At 39.4% G+C, this 24682-nt stretch overlaps 3 protein-coding genes across 19 annotated transcripts in view; 1 reads left to right on the forward strand and 2 right to left on the reverse strand.

Moving 5' to 3' along the window:
• The window catches only part of LOC103465124 (voltage-dependent calcium channel subunit alpha-2/delta-3-like), a 35856-nt gene extending 27351 nt beyond the window's left edge, over window positions 1-8505 (reverse strand). For both annotated transcript variants that reach the window (XM_008409722.2, XM_017304581.1), the window contains exons 1-5: window positions 8279-8505; window positions 7028-7109; window positions 4274-4495; window positions 2812-2928; window positions 40-99 (exon numbers count right to left, since the gene is read on the reverse strand). In XM_008409722.2, coding sequence (XP_008407944.1) covers window positions 40-99; window positions 2812-2928; window positions 4274-4495; window positions 7028-7109; window positions 8279-8391 — 594 coding nt within the window. In that variant the 5' untranslated portion in view covers window positions 8392-8505. The remainder of the gene's footprint in view (window positions 1-39; window positions 100-2811; window positions 2929-4273; window positions 4496-7027; window positions 7110-8278) is intronic.
• Window positions 8506-11106: 2601 nt separating this feature from the next.
• Window positions 11107-16338, forward strand: LOC103465123 (parapinopsin-like). Its single transcript, XM_008409720.1, has 5 exons — window positions 11107-11158; window positions 13517-13825; window positions 13904-14232; window positions 14993-15235; window positions 16178-16338. Exons 1-5 carry the CDS (start codon window positions 11116-11118, stop codon window positions 16295-16297), a joined length of 1044 nt encoding a protein of 347 aa, XP_008407942.1. The 5' UTR covers window positions 11107-11115; the 3' UTR covers window positions 16298-16338.
• Window positions 16339-16684: 346 nt separating this feature from the next.
• cacna1da (calcium channel, voltage-dependent, L type, alpha 1D subunit, a) overlaps window positions 16685-24682 on the reverse strand; it is a 76455-nt gene continuing 68457 nt past the window's right edge. For all 16 annotated transcript variants that reach the window (XM_008409708.2, XM_008409713.2, XM_008409710.2 and 13 more), the window contains 5 exons: window positions 23395-23523; window positions 23074-23213; window positions 22177-22283; window positions 21708-22025; window positions 16685-20622 (listed from right to left, as the gene is read on the reverse strand). In XM_008409708.2, coding sequence (XP_008407930.1) covers window positions 20317-20622; window positions 21708-22025; window positions 22177-22283; window positions 23074-23213; window positions 23395-23523 — 1000 coding nt within the window. In that variant the 3' untranslated portion in view covers window positions 16685-20316. The remainder of the gene's footprint in view (window positions 20623-21707; window positions 22026-22176; window positions 22284-23073; window positions 23214-23394; window positions 23524-24682) is intronic.

Here is a 24682-nt window from a genome sequence, read left to right on the forward strand (position 1 = left end):
TATATATATATATATTTCCGTTCTTGACTTTAAACTCACCTGCAGGTCTGGGTTGTCTTCGTGCTGATGGTGCGCTTCTTCCGCAGCCTCCACCAGCCGCTGAGGGAAGGAAAGAGGCCCGTTAAGACGTGCACACGTGTTTCTTGCTGAAAACCTGAAGCATTTAGTAGATATAAAACTTGGAGGAATTATTTCAATCTAATCTAATGCAGATAATACAATCCCTGAGCTTTTCCTTTCGAGATGTGTTTTGCGTCTTTACGGCGTTCAGTTATATGCTTCCTCTTGGCGAAAATGCCACTATGGAATATTTTTTCCATTTTTGTAATATATATAGTAAGATGCATTTAGGCATTTATGCATAAATTGAAATCCACACGAACCTTAAAGTCCACATCGAGGCGGGATGATGGATGGAGGCTGAGTGGAGAACGATTTTCGTGGCGCTCACTAAAAGCGCGATAACTTACAGCTGTAATAGCTCGGGTCTGGATATAGAAAAAAAAATAATAAAAAAAAATAAATGAAAAATAAAAATGTGCTTAGCTGTGGTGTTTTCGGGGGAAAACCAGCACTGAAATCGCTCTTGCCTTAGGAGCCACGCAGGTAATTAACATCTGTCACATGTGTCAAAAATAACTGCAACATAAACACAACTGAGGCTGCAGAGTAAATTCATTTGACCTCACGGTGAAATCGTGTTTTGTCAGCAAAGAGGGGAGAAAAGCATCATGGATTGAATTTAATGTTTGACGGAGAATGTATATTTTTGTGTTAATGAAATGTACCCCGTTTAAAGCTCTCCTTCGTCGTTCTTCTGAAGCCAAAAAAATGTTTTTTTTAACCTGTGATGGGGGGGAAAAAATGAGTCAAATCTAACTAGCATTTAATCTACACACTCAGTGGTATATAACATGCAACATCTTATCTCACAGAATCTCTTTTATTAAATTAACGCCGTGATTCAAACCCTAATTGTCACGACTTATCGCACTCTTGGGATCACGCGTATAAACCTCATCATTCCCCCTGCAGTCCCTGCAGAGGTGCAGCACTGAAATGCTTCCGAGCTCGCAAATCGTAGATAAGCTGACGCTGCTCCTAAACATATCACGAAACTAAACATTCACTAAGAGTTTAATTTGTAAAAAAAAAAAAAAAAAAAGAAGGAAAAATTAGTGGCTACAAAAAAAGAAGAAGAAAGAAATCTGCGAGTGATGACGAAACCCTTGAAACGTATTATCTGTTCGCCAAACTGAGAATCAAATTACAAAAGCACAATTTTCTGATCGGTAATTACTTCAGTTAATGACTTAAACAAATGGATTGGCCTTATTATCGCTCTCCTCGGATCACAGAAGGATGAAATAAATGCAAATCATAAAGCTTAAAAAGCTTTAGAGGTTTTTCTTTTCGTTATTTGTGCCAAACAGCACATCCAGCGGTGAAAAAGAAATGTAATAGATTAATTTAGAAACTGACTGTATTCTTGCATATTTATTTTTGATAACATTAACCCGTCAAAAAAAGAAAGAAAATAATTTTTTCCAGTTTTTTTCCTCTCTGGCAGAAGGAAACTTTTGAAATTCATAATACGTTTTTAAAAAGATTTGTTCAAACTAAAGATTCTCCAATAAATGAACGATTATTAATGACGCCCAGGACACCACTGAACTCAAGACGTCAATAATACTTGATTCCTGCTGCAGCACAACAGGTCATCTGGCGCCACTGATAAAGATGAGTTTAAATAGCAACAAAAATACTAATTTTTAAAAATGGGGAAAAACAAGCCTAAGTGTGTTTTTCTGATGTGGTAAAAAAAAACAAACCCAAATTAAGAAATGAAAATGTATGTTAAAATTACTGGTTGCACAATTATTAACAATAATTAAATACGTTTTGTTTGTTTTTAAAAATAGAGGAGGACCCGTCCACATGCAGGAGGCAAAATAGAACATTTAAAACAAGATATTTAATAATATAAAGTCCAGACTTATAAAGAGATTTGAACAAAAGTAAGAAAATAAATTCAAAGTAAGGAACAGGAGAGGACAGAGCAACATGGGTTTTGTGGAGAAACATCAGGAGAATCCAGCATGGAAGGGAAGAATACAGATACATATTTACTAGAAATAAAGCTTAATGGATGTAAGACAGTCAGGAGATTGACCCAAAATGCAGAAAAAAACTCAAAGTACCAAAACTGACACAATAACTGACAAAACAAAATGACCAAAACTATTTTTCTGTCATATAAAGACAAAATGGAAAGACAAGGCCACAAGTTATTTATCAAACATGCTACATGTTAATCCTCACAAGTCTATACATGGCTGTGATGAAACAGTCGTGTATATTCACAGTCAGGTCAACAATGAAAGAGTTCTGAAGCAGGAACAACCAAGGCTGGTTGACAACCCAAGTCTGTCTTGCCACCAAGCAAAGTGAGCAGTGAGGGAGAGGAAGGAAGAAAAGCTCCCTGCAGGAAAGGTGCAGCATAAAAGTCTCCTCAACAACCACTGGCTCTGGTGCAAATCATTACCAGGGATGCAAATAAGTATGGAGGGAGACGTGTGTAAGTAGGAGTTTCCCGAAGATAAATAGCCTCATCAAAACACACGATTATTTTGTGCTCATTGAGCTACTTCCTGTCTGAAAAGCACAAACACCTTAGAGCCTCCCTCTCACTTCCTGGAGACACTCCCCGACTCCACCTTTGCTGTTCCACAGACTCCCGTTTTCTGCTCTGCAGTGAACACCCCCACAGCTGATTTGTTCATTCCTCCACATTTTTATTTATTTACATACCCTGGTGGCTTCTGCTTTCCTCTGGAACATCTCCTCCATCTTCACAGCCAGATCCTTAACCAGCTTCACGCCGTCAATCTCCTCCACTCTGACCGACTTTTCAGGCTCTTTATATTTCTGAGAAAATAATCATAAACAAAACGTGACAGCCAGGACGAGTGGAGGGAGGGATCTTCACACACAGGTGATGAGCCGTCGAGGCTGATGCTGTTATTCACATCATGTGACGAAATGAGGAAAAGGGTAAGATGTTTCAGGCGTCGTTCCGCCTCGGAGACCAGGGCTGTTAAACACGGATTATAAACGCTCATGTGTTTGCTGACATGATGCACGCAGCTGATAAAATCCCGCAGCTCCAAACGCCTCGCTGTCTTTATCTGGTCTCGGTGATTGGCTGCACTTGCAGGATGTCTTTCTCTTTGCGATAGGCTGGAGGTGGCCATGTTGGGTGGTCACGAGGAGGAGGAAGAGGAGGAGGAGGGTGTGTGGATGGGAGTGAAGGCTATGCATGGTAAGAGGGTAATTGAAATGGAGTCAAAGCACAAGAGAAAGATAATAACACGTCAAGCTCGGGCAACTCCGTGTAATGAACTACACCTCAAATAATGCTGACTCTGCTGGATGTGCAGGACCTCCTGTGATAGAACAAAAAAGCTGCAGCAGCTCAGAGGAATCCGGCGTTTTACAACCCAACATCTGATCGGCACACGCATAAAAACGGGTAACACACGCCAAATGAAAACAAAACAAAACAAAAAAAAAAGGAATCCTCCACATTTTCAGGCTATCGGCTGCTTCCGATAACGTTATCCTAAAAAGAGCACAATAGGCTCCCACGTACAAAAGAAACACAGAGTGTGTGGACAAAACACACACACGTACACACACACACCAGTACATGAGGCGACAAATTACCCACTGAAAGGAAGAGTGTGAATTTGCAGTGGAGCAGAACAGTTCATTTCACGCCTGTCCTCCTCGCCCCAGCACCTCAAGCCCCTGCACAGAAACCCCCAGCCTCACCGCCTCTCCAGCCGTCAAGTGGAGGTGAAGATCCATCCATCAAATCCCCTGATCATAATTATCGATTGGACTAATGACCGACGGAGGAGCTCCGGGAGCCAGAGGAGGCTCGGAGCATCTTCGGGTTCACAGGAACCCTAATGAAATCAGGGAAATCGGAACAAAAAGCAGGTAATGATCAGCTGTCTAACGACCTGTCAGCTGGCTCACAGCTCAATGCTTGGTGCTGACCGGCTCATCAGCGCAGATCGCTCCGGTCACGCCGGCGTGCGCAGGAACATGTGCGAGGTGCTTACAGGCACATGAGAAGAAGCAAATGTGCGGGCTGGATGGCAGGAATGTGTTTGTACACAGATGAAATGCATGTTCCCCTTGCATGCAGCGTGACGCTTCAGCTCACACACCATTCAGGCCCCGGTAAAGGAGCGGTTGCGGTTACCTCTGGGCAGGAGAGTCCTGGGTTTTGGGCTTGGAGACGCTTCCTAAACGCCGTTTGGACACTTTCTCCATATTTTCGAGGACTTCCTCGCTGCCCTCCGCTTTCTTCCCAAAGACAGGCGGCTGTGATCTTTGGGTTCAGCCTGCTGGTGGCCCTGACGGGGGGACTGGCCTCAGGGGTGGAGTTGGCCCCCGGACGCGGCGCCGTAATGGACCACAGCTCCTAAAAAACAACGAAATGGTTCAAAAGCTTAGATTTAATGAACAAAGCAGTCTCTGAAACATTCAGGATAAAAATGTGGCTTGTCGTCAGTTTTTTAATAGGATGTAGGCTAATTCTTGATGTATTTTTAAAATTAAAATATACATTTTTCTCCTGTGCAACAGAAGGCATCCCCCTCCATGCTCTGCTTAGATTCAAACATAATCGACTGTAGTACAGCTGCTCACAAAAGCAAGCAGTAAATCTGAAGCACTGCATTACGTCACACTTTCACCTTGCAGACTTGGTGCTACAGGACAACTATGGAAACATAGATAGAGAAGCATTCATACAACAAAAGGCAATATTCGATATGTTTCTTTCTGAAGGGTGATTGTGTCATCTCGTTTAATTACTTTCTCAGGTCTGTTTATTTTCAATCTCAAACTAGTAAAACTACTGTAAAAACTGCATAGCACTACAGAAAAGTGTATTTTTTCATGGCCTTGCTGTCAGACACCAAAAATCAACAAATAAATATAAAGATCTCAGTTGGATTTTGGAGTCAAAACACACCAACGCTTTACCTTCTGGAAGATAAACCTTCCAACCCTTCAGTGCAGCAAAGTGCCAGTTCATTGTTTTATGTGTTACTCTAAAGCATATATTTGCAAATTAATTCATTCGAACATACAGAATATGAAGATTTTTTTAAATTATTAGTCAGCTGAGAAAGTTGGAGACACAAATGTGAAACATGTTTTTATGAAGTCATATGTAACAACGACGTTGTGCATGTTATTTCTGCCACTGCTGGCTTTCCTATGTTTCGCCTGGTCTCTCTTCTGTCTTCTTTATGTTATTTTTTTTTACAACACCAAGTGAACCTTTTGACTCCTAAAGAGGAAAAGTGTCATATTGAGCTGCTGCTTTTGTAATTTAGCAGATAAAAGTGTAAGCTAAAATTTCACAAGGTTTATGTGGCAAACAACAAGAAGCTAAAGGACTAAATGTATTTCAAATACAACACATAACATTCGCATATTTATGAAGATACTTTAGTTCCCAACAATGAGGCCAAGAAAGCTTTAAATCATACATAAATCTCAACATTTTTTGTTTATACCGAGAAGGGGGATTTGATAGAGGCTTTTTGCCCAGGGCACGACTATTACAGTGGGTGGCACAAGTCTCCCCCCCACCCCACCCCAAAAAAGTTAAAAGTTAATCTTAAATTACTCCCAAAACAGATTTTCTTTTAGTTGCTGCCAGGAAATGATGATTGAGAGCTGAGCTTAGTAAAAAAGGAAATAAGCAGCATAAGAAAACCTGACCGAACGCTGCGACTGGCTAATATAATAAAATTTGGTATTTAAGGCTATTTTTTATTCTCATTATATATATATATATATATATATATATATATATATGATTATATTTAATCAACCGTGGTTGGAAATTTGATTGTCAAACATATTTTATTTGATTAATGTAAGAATATTGCCTGTAGTTTTCTACATCAATCCAGATTGAGGTTGGGATTGCCACTACAACAACTGGACTGAATTATTCAACACCGTTTCTAGACATATTAAAACACAGCTTGGACTTTTGAAATCTCTCTCTGAAAAAAAATGAGTCATATATTTCTTAAAAGGTCACAATTGCTTCCCTTTACAAAGGAAACCAGTAAAGTGAAAACTCAAACAGGAAAATGTTCACATTTGTTGTTATGAGAGCAACAAATGCCATTAACTATTTTCTCATTGAATGTTTGCAAATACATTTAATAGACATTTGCCAGTTTTTGAATTGAGCAGAACTAATTAAAACTGGACTTTTCTTACAAAAACACATTTCTATTGAAACTTTGTTCAGAGGTTTTAGTGGGTAATGAATTTAAGAGGAAGAGCCTGCAGTGCCTGTCAGGGTCTTGGTCTTTTCTGCTGATGTTTTTGGTGTAAAAGTAAAAACAGACCCTCCAACATTACAGTTGTTCAGCCTTCATAAGGTGAAGCTCCTCCAGCTGTTTACTGCTCCTCCTCCAGTCTGATCCCAGTGAAGTGAACAGGACAGGCCTCCATTTATCAACCTGACTTCACTATGATTGCCTTTTAAAACCTGAACCCACCTCTGCCATCAAGTGGCCACAACCATAATCTGCATCTCGTGCTCCCCACTCACTCACACACGCACACACACACTCCTTCAGCTGCCCGTGTTTACATCCGAGGCTCGAAGCTCTCCACTCGGGAGAGTTCACAGGAGAGAGGAGATAAGTGGGGGAAACAGAGCCGCGGTTAATGGGCCGCGTCGAGCACAAACACACATGAACTCAAAGGCACACTGACACACACTCGCATTGCACTCCAAGCACACCTGAGTCTCCTCTAAAACAGGGCCTCAGCGTTCAGCTGAGACACTCGAATGCTCCTGCAGCCATCAGAGGTCAAATACATTACAGCAGAAGTGAAAGTTACCGCGCACAAAACTATCAGACAAATAAAGAAGTCACTTGGACTGAAAGGAAACGCTGAGAAGTAACAAACGCACCTTTTGTAACAGCTGGGAGCCAGAGTACTTCGCAGAAAGTGATTTGATTTCTCCGCCAAATGCAGAGGCCCAAAGCTTTACGCTGCCAAGGAAAAGAAAGAAAAACTGATGAATTGACAAAGAATCACAGAGTTTCCTTGAGAAAGAAGAGTGAAAAGATAAGGAGGTAAAACATACATATGTTTTGGGTAACTTAGTCAACGACTTCATCCTGTCATCTGCAGTTGTTGAACCTGTTTCTGCTTCTAGCTTCTCCTGATAAGTTGATCTTATTCACCTGCTGTGCACTTATAGAAACTTTCACTAAATTTAAATCTCTTCTCTGTGAAACAACAATCTGTAATGTTCCAAGATGTTGTTTTGCATACAAATATGTAAAAAAAAACCTATTAAACACGTTTATTTGTGGCTTTACGGAATGAAAATGTTCTTTTAATTAACACAAAAGGTTTTCCTGAAAGCTTTAAATCATGCAAACAGTTCCCTGGTTTTCATAAAAAGGAAAAAAAAAAAAAATCAAATCTAGATTCCTTTTTTTCCCCATTTGTTAGGAATTAAAACTCAAATGTAAAGGTGAAATCTTTGAAGTTTTATTGGTTTGCTTTGTTCAGCATTGCAAAAGAGCACTAAAGAAATGCTGGATGTGTTTGTATGTATTTGTTTTTTTAATGAACCTTCAGTTTAATTATATCTGCTGGTGATTAAGAGCAACTCTGGTAAAAAAAAGTGATTGGTGAAACGTAACACAATGGTCAGAAAATCAGAGTTTAAAAATATATTTATTAATCATACTTCTTATGTACGTTTTGAATAATAATGATAGTAAACTTGGGTAACTCTAACTTCTTTTTAAATAGAATATTACACTTTTTGTTGCTAGTTCTTTATTAGACAAATCATAAAGATGGACCTAAAGGTGAGACATTTACACATTACTTCTTCAATTTTAGCAAACCTAAAGCTCAGTTGAGTAACTTTATAAGCATTGTAAAAAAAAAATCAATTGGTCCTTTCAGTCACATTGCAAAGATTAGCTGTTCCATCACATTTTCTTTACTACTTCAGTCATTTTCTGAAGTAGCAGGGTCCGATTCCAATCTAACTAAAGCGCTTCAGAGATTCAAAAAGCAAATTCTGAATATTCTGAGTGTGAAACACATGCGGTGCTGAATGAGCTTAGTCTTTATAAAATGCAACAAACTGATTAGATAAGTAGAACAAAAAAAAAAAACTGAGCTAATTGTCACTCACACTGACAGAGGGATTCCTTGCTGGGATCCCACCACCGCCGCTACGTTCCAGCCGATGAAGATCCAGAGAAGAAGAAACGTGTGCAAGACTTGGATCCTGCAGATTCCCTCCATTTCAAGCTCTTTGTTGCCTCTGGACAATTTCTGCAGAGTAAAAAAAATCCCGTCCGACCTCGGTGCAGCTCGATACCCTCCTCCGGTGCAACTTCTCCACCTTCTGCCTCCACTGCCAACACGTCCTCAGCCCCACTACTGTATCTGAGTGGGATTGAGAGAGAGAGAGAAAGAGAGAGAGAGAGAGAGAGAGAGAGAGAGAGAGAGAGAGAGAGAGAGCGAGCGAGCGAGCATCCTCCTCCAGCGTGTCTCTCCATCTTTTCCTCCCCCCTCTCTGAAAACCCACTCGGCTCATGGTGCAGGAATTACAGAGCGCGTCTCTTTGTTTGCAGCTCAATAGCTTTGAGAAGCAGATTATCGCTTTTTGGAGACAATGCTTGGCTTTCATTCCTTTCTAACATAAACAGAAAAACATGCAGGGACTGAGTTGAAGAAAAATTTAATTGGTTAAATGTTTGCAGTCTCACTTAGACTAAACATCTCTGTCTTAAAGTTGATGCATATGATTCCCCTAACACTCCTAGATGTCTGTCCATAACAGAAAAAAAAGCAAAAACAAAAACAAAAAAGGATTTTACAAAGGGATCTCTTTAATCTGATCAGAAATTATACTTCATTTTGCTATTTTTGGTTAAAAAAACAGCCTATGGGCTATAAATGTATCTGAACATAAAGTTAAAACTGGAAACCATATTGGACTGATGGCAATTTACTTTAGTATAAAAGTCTCTGTGGGAGATAATGAGGCTGCAGATATCTGGTGAGGGCTAGAGCTCTGCTGCAAAAACGGGAGAGAGAGAAAGAAAAGAGTGTTAAACAGTGCCGTCATCAATGGGGGTCTGCAGAGGGACAATGTCAAGGCAAAAAAAGTTTCAAGAGCTGCATGATACTTATTTATATCAATATGTTGCTTGCAATTTACTTTATAATTACCTCTTTATGAATGTCTGTCACTCAGACCGCTTCCTCTAATATTACCCATTTTCTGTGTTTACAGCAGGAGAATAATAGAAAAGTTACAACATTTAAATATTTCTTACAATAAATTTTGTAGGGGATTAGAAGAAAACCACTGAAAAAAAACCTCTAAAACATTCTTAACATATAAAATCTGCTGACTTTAGGTAAATAGGTATTTTAAAACCGAAACATTGGACTATTAGGGGTTTTCCAAAATCAGAATTAAATTACAAGTTCCACCAGCAAAAAAAAAAAAAAAAACCTAAATAAAACTCTTGAAATTGTGTTTTGGCTTTGATTTGCAAACCAAAGATTACCAGTGTCCTGTGAACTCATGCATTATATATTTTCATTACTTACAGAGTATTTCAAGCATTCATTTTTGATCATTCTGACAACTATGGTTCACAGGAGGATAACCTTAAAAAGTCAGGAAATCTTCTGACTTGGTGGTTGTCTATTTCACACGACATAACTTATAAAGAAACTGGCTGTTCACAGAGCCCAAGCACATTTAAGGAAAGTTAGGTGAAAGGAAAAAGTGTATAGAGAAATTGAGGACAAGTAACAGTGACAACAGAAACCTCACTATAGTGTTTAACGTGAGTGCTTCAAGACATACAGAAAGAAACAGAACTGTCTGTTTCTTTCTCTATTTTTATTAAGTGTTTATTTTTATGCAGGCCATAATCCTTAAAATCAACAAAAATAAATAAACACGCATACAAATATGAAGCCGTGCTTAATTCTCTGCATTATTTAACATTTTTGAAATGACTTTGCTGAAACAAATAGACGTTTCAACGACATTCAGATTTACCGGGACGCGGCTGTAGCTACAGAGAAACAACTCGTATAAGCAGAAGATAAGAGCCCCTGTGCAAAAGGGTGGAGATTTGCATTATCAGTGTGCATTACCCGTGATTGGCTGAAGTCTTAATTAATCACTTGTCACCCAACAGCGACTTTTCTATGCAGATCCCAACACTGCTGCTGGTGCACTGCAGTGTCGCGACTCCTCATGTATGAAAACAGTTCCAGTGCCCCATTATTCAATCATACCGGAAGACGTCCCCATCGCCCTGCACTGTAAACGCTGATTATAAGGCGATAATCACGTCGGGGCATCGGACGGGCTGATGCAGCGCCTCTCTTTCCTCCTTCCGCACACAGCCCGCCGCCTTCACCCTCCGCAGGAACCTTGTTTCCACTTGAGGCTTTTATTAGACTCGTAATTGCATCGTACATCAAAGTTGTGAGGGGCCCCATTGCTGCCTGGGACGTGCCGATAAGCCACCTGCATGTTGGATGACGGACAATATCATCCAGCGTCTTCTCTGACCGGCGGCCTGAGCTTCACACCGACTCCTAAAATGTTTTAATTAACCAGAAGGCCATCAAATCCAAACATCTCTCAGTCACAGAGCTGAGGAGGGTCTGCTGGTTTTATTGGAGCCGCTGCAGATAAGACTGATTGGACAGTCATGCTGATGTGTCCTTGAGCAAACCAAGCCGATGACTCACCAGGGTTGCTGGTTTTTTTTTTTTTTTTTTTTTTTTTTTTTTGGGTCTGGAGGCTTTTAATCGACACTCACTCTCAGAAGTGCGGTTTTAAATTAGCTTTCTTTCAGAGCAGTTGAGTAAAATCTATTTTTTCTTAAAGCTGAGACGCCTCTAAAATTGCAGCTCGGATTAACTCACTTTTCAATGTGAGCTGCAGACATTCATTTGTTTAACTCATCTCTCGCTCAGGTTTTACATCAGATGAGCTTTAGACGATCTTTCTGCGTGCATCATGTCCAGGAAGGTATGGCTGCTGTCCTTAGTGCTGAACTCACTGCATGAATAATTCTCAACTAAACGCAGCGTTTAGTCGCATAACATAGCAGAGAGGCACCATTTCTCTCTGTTAAGGTCTTTAGAGTTGGTTTAAAGCATGTCTGGATTGGCTCAAACAAGCCGGTGTTCATCACCCCCTTTGTTTTTCTTGGCTTTAGCATAAACCCATTATCTTGATTAATCCACCAGTTAAACAACAAGGTTATTTTTCCTCACATTTGCCCCCCTTTTCCTCATTAAACACTCAATTCTTTTACATTCTGGTAAACAACCAGAATCCATCTGTCTGCCAACGTTAACTTACTGTATTTCAAAACAAAACATACACTAGTATTATCATCTGTTGTTTCTGCCATATCTTTCAGTTCATTTTAAATGTTCACTGATTCAGTTGCATTTAAAGTGTTCAGTCTATCATTCTTCCACACAAAGATATTCAGGGTGTCTTTTTTAAATCCCAGTCTACTTGGCTGATCTCTTCTTGCTGACAGTAAAGTAATAGCAGTAAGACTAATTTTACAATTCCTATAATTAGTCTGCACACTTTGATTTGGCTTCAACTATGAAGCCAGTGATCTTTTCTCAACGCTTGTAGAACGTCTTCACAAAAAAAGCCATTGTTAAGAGATGAACATAAAGGTAATCTCATTTTGAGGTCTGTTGTGCTTCGCTTTATAATTAGAGGCAGACAGTCTTGAACCATTAGCCTCTGTTGAACCCTCGCAGTTATAATCCACATCTTGACTTGATTGAACATAAACCTCTTAGAAGGTGAAACTTCGGACACTTCTTGTTAAATCCAAGGGCTTAACCTCACCTCAAATCTCCAGCGGCTGTGGATTACTCCACACAGACCACTTCCAGCGTTCACCCCACTGTGGATTACATGATCGAGTCAAACGTGTCGATGCGCCGGCGCCGTGTGTGATCATCGGATCACACACGGCGCCGGGTCATCGGAGCTTTACAGGCTAAATATAATACAATGCTATGTGAGTTTGGTAACTGGTTTGGTAACTAATAGTACGACCTGGTGGGTCTACAGCAGCACATCACATTGTGTAAACAGACCCACAACCAGTTACTTCACAGGATGTTTACAGGATCAGCATGAAATAAAAAGATACACAAAGAGCGCAAGACAGATTCTGGATCGATAGTTTAATGTAAGTCCAAGGAGTTTAATCACATTTATTATCTCAATGAGAAAAATGCAGCTACGTCTGTAGAAGCATTAGATCAGGCTGCTGCTGCTGCTTTAATGCCAGATCGTGACTTTCCAGCCAGTTCCTTTATCTTTGCTCTAATCCCTCAAATACAATTCACTTCCTTCACCTGTTTTAAGGTTAATCTGCTGAAATCACAATAGCGTGTGTCTTAAAAACACACGCTATTATCAAAACACCTGGGAGGTTTAGAGCTGTTTTTTTTAATTATGCAGTTTCAGTTATACAGCTACCCTGTATTTATATAAGAGTTTAAATTTCTATATTTAAATTATTATAGAGAACAAAACTGAGCAGTCTTTTATGTCACTACATGAAGAAAGCATGTTTATGATTTCAATAGATTCGGTTAATCTATTACAAGTATTTTGCCAGATCCAGTTTCTGTTTTCTTTTTTAAGCTTCGTGGCTTCAGGTTAGTTTCTAAAACATGTTTTCAGTAATTCACTTTGAGTAAAGCTTTATTTTTCTTTTATAAAGCTGATCAGAGAGCTGCAGATATGATGAGACACACGAGGCCAAAGAGGAAAAACAAAGTAAGGTGATATTCAAGTGAAGCAGAAGTGTGTTGATCTTCATGCGTCAGGAAACGGTTACTAGAAACAGTTTGAGCTAAAAATGTAAATAATAAAAGATGCTTGATAAGGACCAAAATGTCTATTCCACTAAACCACAAAGAAACAAACCAGATATTAAACTGGAATAAACTCAAAATGAGCCTCAATTTGCATTAACGGATACATCTTTGAAAGATTCATGATCAGAATCAGAGAAAAGGGATTATACGTCAAATAAATTGTGAAATGAGCAGGAGGTAATCTCTGCAACCCACTGTGAGGTTTGGCGGAGTGCTGGCTGTATGAGCTGACATTAATCCAGCCTGGAGCATCCTGTTTAAACCTCCCTGCAATCAAGCGAAAGGTGAGGGATCAGGGATGATCATTTGAAGGAATTACTCTTTCTTAACTCCAGATCCAAAGGATTTAATCCAGCCGTCTAATCCCAGCCGTCTCATTCAGTCAGAGAGTTATTGACGATCTGGCAACTCTGACTTAAGAAGGAAGCACAGAGTCGGACCCCCTTTTTTCCCTGCTTTGCAGCAATGCAGCCAAATGCTTGGTTCTACATGGAGGAGCCCCCTCTCTCACGAGCTGGCTTCATTGTGCTCTCCGTCATCATGGCCTTTTTTACCATTCCTGCCATTGTGCTGAACGGTACAGTGATCATCGTGTCCCTCATGCACAAGCAGCTGAGGCAGCCGCTCAACTACGCTCTGGTGAACATGGCCGCAGCCGACCTGGGCACAGCGATGACCGGGGGGGTGCTGTCGGTGGTCAACAACGCCCAGGGGTATTTCTCCCTGGGCAGGACAGGCTGTGTGGTGGAGGGCTTCACTGTGTCCTTGTGTGGTGAGTCTAAAGAGTGGAGCAGTTCAGGAACCGGCTCACCTTAGTTGACTGGTTTCATCAGCTTTTCTTGCTCTGCAGGCGTCACGTCCCTGTGCACAGTGGCTCTGATCGCAGTGGAGAGGATGTTTGTGGTGTGCAAGCCTCTGGGACAGATAACCTTCCAGAAGAAGCATGCTGTCGGAGGCATAGTCTTGTCCTGGCTCTGGTCTCTTGCCTGGAACTTGCCCCCGCTCTTCGGCTGGGGCAGGTACGACCTGGAGGGCGTCGGGACGAACTGCGCACCAGACTGGCACAACACAGACCCCAACAATGTCTCCTACCTCATTGCTTACTTTGCTGTGTGTTTTGCCTTTCCTCTCACTCTGATCCTGGTCTCGTATGCAAAACTGCTGTGGACGTTACACCAGGTGAGACGTTTCTCGTCCCAAAAAGACCAATGTGGGTATATTTGAGATCCAAAATGTTTCTTTTATGGTTTAATGCCTCTCCTGCATCAGCACTTTAGAAGCCATATACTTTGTTCTTATAAAAAATGTGATGGGGAACGACTTCAGATAATCACCTTGCTCAGTTAAGAGCATAATAATCAAAGAAATACAACGCAACGCTGGATTTTAGGACACTAGTTACAAAATGGCAAGAGAGAAAATGCATAAAATGTATGTTGAGTGAATATATTTAATTTTACTTTGAAAAATGTATAATTGCTTCTAATCTAGACAGTAAATCCTTTCTCCAGTTTAACTTTTGAATGATTATCATCATTTGATGCCCTGAAATGTTACTAATTAATCGTCATGGTGACATGTTTACCATTTTGTTTCGAGTGTTTTTTTCAGCAGATTTCTGAACCTTAGGGCGATTATTAATTCAAAATTAACCTGACAATTGATGGTCTTCTCAGTTTTCTTATATCAGGTTCTTGGTTTTTTTTTTTTTTTACATTTTATGCAATTTCTTGGGGAGACAACACCACGTATCTGATTCGAAATGAATCATTCAATTACTAACAAATGCTAACCTGTTTCACAAATATCTTTGTTTTTGCTTTTTATTATTACGAGGATCACAATAAGTGTTATTAAAATAAAAACAGCTGTTTTCACAGCTCATGGGCCTTGTCTTGTCTCGCCAGTCACTAATCAATCCTGGTACTCTGTGTTACAGGTTTCAAAGATGGCCTGTGTGGAGGGAGGAGCAGTAGCTAAGGGGGAGATGAAGGTGGCGTCCATGGTGATTCTGATGGTGCTGTCATTCCTGGTCGCCTGGCTGCCGTACGCCGGTCTGGCCATGTTTGTAGTCTGCAGGCCTGATGCAAAGATTCATCCGCTGGTGGGCTCGCTGCCGGTTTACCTGGCGAAAAGCAGCACTGCGTACAATCCCATCATCTACATTTTGCTCAACAAACAGGTGACTTAAAACCACACTTTGATTATTCTAACAATTAGAACAGGGATTGTAAATCAGCTATAAATCCTCAGATGCTTTTGTAAAAGCACATCAGCCCCCTCTAGTGGTGATAAGACACATAACACCGTGCCGGAGAAATTACGCTTTTGATTCAAAACATGCTTAGTGTTTTAATGCTGCATCGTAATTTTAACGTATAACTGTATAAACTCAACTGTTGGAGTTCTTCTATTTTGAGAAAAACTGTTACATTTTTATTTATAATATAACCTGCTGCATAAATAAATACAAAGGAAACACGCACACACATACTTTCTACTGGGTAAGAAAAACACAATAAGAGAAACAAATACTCTGTCAGGGGCTTTACCTAGGAAATAAACATAAATAAACATTGAAGTACTGATCCATTAATACTTTTTAAAGGTAGGAAAACCCAAGAATCTGCAAACAGGGTATAAGCAGCAACAGCTGGACACACAGCTGAAGACAGACGACATGAGAAGAAAAACAAAAGGCCCAGATTTAATAGCAGTCCAACCTCCATCAGTGACTTCTGAGAAATTCAGCTAAATAGATAAAGAATAAAACAGCTATTTTCTGTGAAGGAAGGAAAGAAATAGCTCTCAGTAGACATGTTTTCCCTCTGGATGAAGCCAGGAAAGAAGCAGAGAAGAGATAAGAGAGAAAAATAATGAGCGTAGTTAAAGCACCTCTTTGGTTTTCTTTAAAGAGAGGACGAATTGGATCCACATTTGTTTTATTCCAGGAAAGAGACGAGGAACTGAACGTACACATGGCTCAGCATTGGCTTATGGGAGCTTCATGCTGCGTGTTAAAAACTGTCCTACGGTCTGAAACTGATGTCCTCATGGATCCACTGACTTACATGTAAGATGTTAATAACTGTGTATGTTTGTTTTTTGTTTGCTTGTTTCATAGTTTCGTAAGTACGCTGTGCCCTTCCTGCTCTGCAGGAAGGAGATGGTGGAGGAAGACGAGGCGTCAGAGGCGACAACCACTGTGGAAGCCGTGTCTATAAATAAAGTGGCTCCAAGTTGAAATATTATAACCAGATTTTTTGCATTAAGCACATCAATAAATCAGTGTCCTGCGGTCGTCTTTGTTTTTTGTTTTAAATCTGCAATAAAGACAAAACAAAACGGAGTCACAAGTAAGCGAGAACATTAATTCAGCATAAATGTATTTATTGATGATAGAAAACAAAATATCAAATGAAGTCAAGGCCAAAATAAAATGAAAAAGAAAAAAAAAAAGAAAAAAAAATGCATCGATACAAAATCTAGAGGATTTAAATATGTATTAAAGCATTTGCTACTGAGAGAAATGATGTTTTACTGAATAAAAACATTGAGGAAATGTCAAGACTTTCAAGTAGAGAACATTACCATGGGTCATCTCATATGTTTGTACATATTTTACATTATCTTCTATTTTAATACAGATTTCTGAACAATAATAACTGTTATAGTAAGAATAATAACCGTAACAAGATGAAGAAAAACTAACAAAAGTGTTTCAATGAATATGTGTTTCTCTGTAAACTGGTATTTTTTTCTGTTCTTTTTTTTTCTCCATACCTGTGAAACAGAGGAACAGTGCACCTTGAAAATATTTTTTTTATACTCTTTCATTCCCAGCATTTAGAGGTGAGGTGTAAATGACAGATACAGATTCCACTAAACCATATGCACGGTCACAAAAAGTACAAAAATCGTCTCACCTTAATACACAAATCTGTTTAGAAAAAGGAGAAACAAAAAGCACTATACATTTACTTGTGCAAAGACAAACAGCTATGTGCTAATATTTAAATACCATTGGTATAGACTTAACCAAATCATTTTCTTTTCTCAGGAATTCCCTGACATGAGGTAAAAGTAAGTTCTCTTTATCTTTAGTTTCAAAACAACTTTTTAAAAGTCTTTACAAAATAATGCATATCTTCAGTTCATTAGTTCTGTAATTGCTACAAATAGTACAATGTGCCTTTTATGTGCATTGGTCCTTTTAGCCACCAACAAAAAAAGGACTAGAACACACTTTTTTTTAGTTTGAAACTCACAAACAATTCAAAGAGCCCTTTCAATGTGCACACAAGGTGGAAAACCTCAACGTTCAAGACAGCATTCAGCATTCAGATTGAGAGGACACCCACCGACGAACCAAGTGCTCATGAGCAACACGTCACAGGAACCTTAAACGTCACCCGTGGAAAGGTCAACTCTACGTTTTGATACTTGAAAGAAACACTATTGTTTATTTAGTCCACGGACTGGGGAATGACAACTGATGAAACACAGAGGAAGTTGAGCTGTTATAAGAGGGGGGGGGGGGGGGGGGACACCCCGCAGTAAGAATCATGTAAAGTCTCCACGCTGTGCGAACAGATATGATGACACACTGATATGTCGTCAGAGTTGCCAACGAGGTATAAACTGTATGCAAGAAACCGGGCGGGGAGAGAGAAAGGGTGCGGACGGGGTTATTGCTTTGCACCACCCAGCCTTTCTGGCACCAGTGCGCCCCCTGCTGTTCCACCGTGAACACGAGCCTCACAGGCCTGCAGCCGCAAGCCCTCACAAACCGTAGAGCCTTGAAAAAGTATTCATGCCCACTGAAGTTATTCACACTTTGTCACATTACAACAAGAAACGTGTATTTTGTTTTCCAACTGTATGTGGCAGACCAACACAAGGTAGCTCCTGTGAAGAGGAAGGAATTGTTTATTTCCCCCCAGTAGATAATAACACTGACATCAAAAGAATGTTTCCTGGAAGTTGTCTATGCTTTTTCAACTGAATTAGGATTAATTTTGTACCGCTGAATCCAAAAATGACATCCATTTTTCTCAATCAGGTCAGGATTTTATTCGAATAATTTAGAGAAATCTGATCTTCTGACTAAATTGATTGCTTTTTGTGACATTGTCAGCTCATTTCCGTTAATATTTCTCATTCAAAAAGGTTTCAGGAAAAAAAAAAAAACCTGTAAGTTAAATGTTACAAAGTTGGATTTCTGTAAATTGAATAACAACCAGTGGTAAGGGTAAGTACATGTAAATTGAAATAATTCTCCGTCTCATCAATCATTGATCCCAGATTCTCAGGAAACCGATCCATTTGTTAGAACAAGTCATGCATTCTGATGCATCCATAGTCCAGAAAGTTGACCTGTTTGAGCAAAACCAACGTGGTTTTTGGATTCAGGTCATCAAAATGACCCTAAAACATTTGAAAAACCTGAGACAACTCTTTGGCTGTTGACCAGAATAATGTTTAGCCTCTTTTGCTCCGGTTTCCCCAAAACAAATCTAGTTCAACCAACAGCCTTCAGAAGTCACCTATTAAATGTAATTAGAGTTCATCTGTGCATAATTTAATCTCTGCATTAATTAATCAGTTACCTAAACATCTCAGATGCTTCTTATTGAACATTAGTAAAAGTCGAAGTCCAGACTTATGTTGATTTAGATGATATTGTGATGCTGCACCGTAAATTCAATCGGACGGATCAAAGACTCGACACTAATTGCTGCAAAAAGGTTTTTCAATAAAGTATTGATTCATGGGATCTGAATACAAATTCATTTTATACATTTCAGATTTTTATGTGAAGAAAAGATAAAACCACATCTAATTTTCCTTCCATTTCACAACTATGAACCCACGCTGTTTTGGTCTATCGCATAAAAAAAACAAACATAAAATATAGAGGTCACTTATTGAAATGTGTCCAAATGTGAAAACATTCAAAGGGCATAAAAAGTTTTTGCAAAACACGGTACGTAAAGGCAGAGACGTCCCTGTGGAGTGTGGAGTTTTATACCAAGCCCAGCATGAGCCGCACAAATATCAGTTTGTCCAAGTTTTAGTTCTTTCAGCAGCAAAAAAAAGGCATTTCATCAGGGGCCGACAAACTAAAGTTTGATTCGAAAACCAACAAAGAAAGCAGCAATGTTTATGCATGGATGCATTTAAATTCATGTACACACGACACAAAATATCCCAACAAAGGTACTCCTCAGACAGCCGCGTCACTTCGACTGCAGAAAACGCCCCGCTTTACAAAAACCAACGTGTGTTTTACCCCATTTTAGGAAGTCTTTTGAATATATTGTGCAGTTGTGTAACCATAGTAGAGTGTCTAAAAAATGTTTTATAGGCAAAATAAAGTGTGCATATTAGCACAAAACAAAAGGCGTTTAAATATCATAGTACCTCATTAAAATAATGCAAGTTTCCTTTTATAGAATAACAGGAGTCACAAGGGTTCATATTGCTGATCTTTTAAATGATACATAATTACAAAATATAGAGTTATCTCTTTACAAAGTTTCTCTTGTTATATTATACAATTTACAGCATATCAACTAAGAAATATTAACCAGGCTATTTATTCTTAAATGTTTAAAATAACCTGCCTGCTAGTGCATTTACTCCAAATGCTTCTGTTTCGTTAAACACACACAACTAAAGTTGAATGATGCTAAAAGTAGGACAGTTAATTCCTGCATAATCTGTTACGACTCGACATTTTCGATCAGCTCCAGCGATCCTAAGACAACCCGCCTCAAACGACAAACGGACCAAGCTCTGATTTTCCCCTAAAGACTACATGTCTAGATATGCCTCACTATGCTTGCATTGAAAACTTGCATGATATGCCGAACCTTAATAAAGTGACTGAGGTAATGACATCATACATCTGATTGTCATCACCCGTAGAGACCCGTCCTGCAGAGCGTCTCTCCCTCTCTCTCTCTCTCTCTCTCTCTCTGCGTCAGCGGCCTGGCCTCCAGGCGGCTGCAGGCTGTGTTCCCTTCAGGTGAAAATCTTCCTCAGAGAGTTTCAGTCTCTCGCCTCCTCTGCTGGCAGGAGGAGATCTCAACGTTCAGGACTTCTATGGCGCTTCTTCCTCCCGTATGCCTTTTTTTATCTGCTCTGTGTAAAAGGCACTTCTTTTGGTCGGAGCCAACAGATGCATTTCTTTTTTTTTTTTTATTATTTAAATGTTCTAGATTGTACCCAAGTCAGATCTGCGGATCCCTCCAGCTAATGCTATAAAGTCGTAATGCAGATCATCTCATCGGCCAGGTCCTCCTCGTAAGGAGCTCTGGGTTCGGTCTCTGGCTCCTCGTCGCTGTAACTGGCTCCGGTGTCCGGCAGCTCGTAGTCCCTGGGGGCCAGAAGGGGAAACACGTTGACCCCGTTGATGCCGGGGGCGATCCCTTCGCTCAGCAGGTGGCTGGCTGCACTCTCCATCTCGTCTATTGTCATCTCACATGCATCTGCGATCTCGTGCTTTGTGGCAGCAACAAACTTGGGATCCTTGGCGTATCTCCCGAGACCCTCTGATATCAAAACCTGCAGGGCAGAAAGGGAAGGAAATGTTTTTTTACATGTTTTTTTCGCAGTCTGAATAATAAAAGGTAATGATGTCTAGTTTTTTTTTACAATTCTACTAAAACTAAAGTTTGTTAAAAATGTATTTGCGTTCCTTAAACTTTCTTACTTTCAATAAAAACAAAGCAGTGAAATCACTCATGTTGTTTGATTTATTTTTATTTCAATTGAATCATATTTCAGAGAGCATCTCTGAACATCACTTTTTTAAGTTTGCCACCTACTCTCTGTTATATTTAGGTGTGGACTTTGACTAGGCCATGCTAACACATGAATACGCTTTAACCTAAACTGTTTCGTAATAGATAGTGTCTGTATGTTTGTTTTATGCCACACAAAGAGTTGCATGTAATAAAAAGTACAAACATGGTCTCATCTGATTCACATTTTCTCATGTTTGTTGTGTTTCCTCCATTGTTACCGACAAACTGCAAGATTACATCCTAAAGTTGCCGTTCCAAAGTGCTTTTCTTCCTTTACTTTCATCCGTTCAGCAGTGAATTTGAACTTTTGCAATCCGAGGGTGTAAAAACGTCTTTGTGCCATATTCCATAAAACAATAAAGTACCCAGTGGAGATCAAACTGTAGCTTTGTTTTTAAATTATAATGAATGTTTATGATGCTGTGTGACACATGTTGTTTTTTTATGGGAGGCATCTGACAGATTATGTAAATTACATTTCTATTCTAAGGACGATAAAGTTCTCATCTCATCTTATCGGTTTGTAGTGGTCAGATTTGTGGAGTGCACAACCTTTAGATGTCCTGTCAGCAGATTCTCCCACCGGAGGATTTCTGCAGCTCCTCCAGAGTTACTAATAAACCGACTTTTAGAGGCAGGTGATTGCTCTACATTTTACTTAGGTGTGTCAGGGAAGAAAGGGTTAAATAGAAATGCATTTTACATATTTCAGATTATTACCTAAATTAGAAAACCGTGTACATTTCTATTTTTTGCTACTTTTTGTTAATCTATCACATGAAATCCTAAGAAAATACATCTACGCTTGGATGTGCAACAACATAAAACCGGCTTGACACTGACCGCTTCTACAAGGCTGGTGGCGCTGCCTCTCTTCTGGTGGTACTGGTGGTGGTACTCCGGGGGAACCTGCAGGTGGATGGGCGAATACGTCCTTTGGGAATACTCTGGATCGTCTGTGTACCAGGAGCTCTTGCGCACAGACACGTGGCTGCCAGAGATGCTCTCCCTGTGAGGACGGTCCACCCGGATGAGGGGGGTGTAGTACGGCGACTGGTCTTTACTGGCCGGGGTGGCGGGAGGTGTGGCCCAGGAGCGAGTGGAGCGGGTGGGGGAGAGGCAGTGGGCTCTGCTGGAGTCCAGGCCTGCTACAGCCATTACCTGAGCGGTGAGGAGATGAAAACATTTCAGCTCTGCGTGCATGCAGACAGGAAACGTGGCAGCTCTGGTCCAAGACCATCTAAAGAGATTATTTCTGCCAGAATTACGACTGAAATGTCTGAAACACAAAATGAAAGCAGACATGAATCACCTGATGCTGCATAAGGTGCAGTGGTAGAGCAGTACGCTGATGTGGAAGCTCATCCTGGCTACTTTGTCTGCGCAAACACTCAAAGTTAAAGGAAGGCCTTCTGTGACCTGATCGAATGAGACAAAAAGTGGAATTACATAAATCATTAAAAACATTTTTTTTTAATTTTTATTCATCCAAAACAGGTTTTATTTCCTGTTTTTTCCGTTTGGGAATGAAAACAGGTTTCACGCAGGCTAATATCTTTCTTCACAATGCATGAAAAATGTTATTAAATAAAAAATCAACATTTTTACTTAAGGAGCGAACAATTACACCACTGTTTTAAAACAAAGTAGTTAAAATTAATGTAAGCCTTTTCACAAACAAAATAAGGAAAATGTCTGTTTTTAAATGAACTGATATTTTAGAAATATATTCAAAATTCTTAACGCACGGTATGTATTTCAAAATTAATTATTTCACATCTAAAAACAAACGTGCAATGAAAAAGGATTAATGTTTTATTTTAGACGTGTTTTTAAAATTTTGATAAGTATTTGTTTTGATTTTATATTTTTATTAATTTGTGGCATATTTCCAAATACACTCCTAAATTGAAACGCGTATATTTTTAATTTAGTACTTATTCAAGTGAGTTATTTTCTTTCATTTGCTGTTGTTTTTATTACATAAATGTTATCATCTCAGCATTATCAAGTTGCTGTATTTAATACAAATATATAAAGACTTCACATGAGGACTTGATGAAGCATTTTGCTTAATAATGGACATAAATTTGTTCAGAAATCCCAACTTGTGCTTAGGATTTGGAGGGATAAACTATTTTATCTTTGCATAATTCCACGTTTTTATCACAAACTGTAGGTTTTGTGCCTCGGTAGGATCATGCAGCACCTTGAGGTGTGGCAGGAAGCAGTCTTCTCTTTGGTGACCTCCGTGAGTCCCGGTAGAGAGGCTGCTCATCGTCGTCATAGTAACTGTCAGGGTGGTGGTAGCCTTTCGGAGTTTCATACTCCGTGTCACTGGTCTGATATCTGCAGGTTTAGATGAAAAAAAAAAAAGTTTCTCCTTAGAAATCTGCACAAACAGCAGTCAAAAATGTTTTGGACATGCCGTTGGATGCTTGCAAAATAAAACAGAACTTAAAACCTCAGTGAAAACATCGTCGCCCTGTAATCGACACCATGAGAAAGAGAAAGTGAGACAAAGTAGCACCTGTCCCCTGACAGCATGCTGTCCTCCTCATAAAACTCCTCTCCGCTGTAATATTCCCCAGAGAGACGATCCTCTTCGATCTCCTCCTCCCTGCGGATGGTGGGGTGATGGCCGTCTCCTCTCTGGGACCTGAGGGACGATCAGGCGAAAGGGTTTTTGTGTTCACTCTGCTTTTTCAACGGCCCATGCAGACAAAAGCCTTTTAGGGGACAGCAAAAGCCAGAGACAACCCTTCTAAATATTTACCACATGAAATCAACAAGACATTTCAAGATGCAGAACAAGCATCTGTGACATTACGCTCACCATTAGATGAATTAAAATGTGTTTTTATGACAGCGCATGGGAAATTTGGAATATAAAAAGTTTTAGCGATTAATAAAATTTTTGCTCAAAGTTATATTAATGTGCTGTGAAATAATGGACCCTGAGCTTTGCTCAAAGTCAGTCCATCTTTTTGCTTCCTGCAGCTCACAGGTTCAGCATTAGGGCCAGTTTACTTAACTCCAAAATTTGTAACCAATATTTAAAGGAGAACGTATGTAAAGTCGCAAAACAGACCCTAAATAAGTATACTGATTTCTCCTTGATGTGTTTTAGTGAGCAATTTACAGAATAAAGAAAATGCAAGTACATCATTTGTTCAAATCGAAGGATTTACCTATCAGGATATTTTAAAATGATTGATTCTACAAGATTAATGCATTATTAAATCTAAATCTATGTTAGTATCTACTAAAAAAAAGATGAAGGCATCAAATAAATGCAGTGTGAGAAAAATTAACCTGATGACCTCTAAAAGCAATAACTTGAAATAGTTGTTGCCTTTATGACCTTATTGTTTCCTTACAAAGCCGTATGAAACTTTTGACACAATCTTCCTTAAAGCATTACTTCAGATTATTGAGGATTATAAACATTTGTTTAATAAGTAATGACAGTGTGAACTCTCCTGTATGATTTTGAACAATTGAGATTAAAATAAACATAAATTCAGAACCAGAAATACAAGAAAAAAATAATTTCCATCATGTTTTGACCTGAATGGTTTTTTTAAAAAAAGAGAGTAAACTCAATTTGATGCTACTTTGTTTTTCTGCCCATGCTCACTATTAACTCATTTTCACTAAATTGAATTTATTTTTTACTAAGCATTAATTAATCATTCATAAATCTATAGGGAGACACTGTTGCCAAATGTTTTCTGTAACACAACAGAGGCAATTTAATAAAAAAAGATTTGCTCTTTAAGAATGATTCAATTACTTAATTAAAAATAACTGCACTC

The sequence above is a fragment of the Poecilia reticulata genome, linkage group LG5 (genome assembly GCF_000633615.1).
Source record: "Poecilia reticulata strain Guanapo linkage group LG5, Guppy_female_1.0+MT, whole genome shotgun sequence".
NCBI lineage: Eukaryota > Metazoa > Chordata > Actinopteri > Cyprinodontiformes > Poeciliidae > Poecilia > Poecilia reticulata.

Coding starts and splice junctions, on each gene's coding strand:
- LOC103465123 (XM_008409720.1), top strand. CDS start 11,116: ATGAGCTTTAGACGATCTTTCTGCGTGCATCATGTCCAGGAAG. Junction 11,159..13,516: donor CGTGCATCATGTCCAGGAAG/GTATGGCTGCTG, acceptor CCTGCTTTGCAG/CAATGCAGCCAAATGCTTGG. Junction 13,826..13,903: donor CTTCACTGTGTCCTTGTGTG/GTGAGTCTAAAG, acceptor CTTGCTCTGCAG/GCGTCACGTCCCTGTGCACA.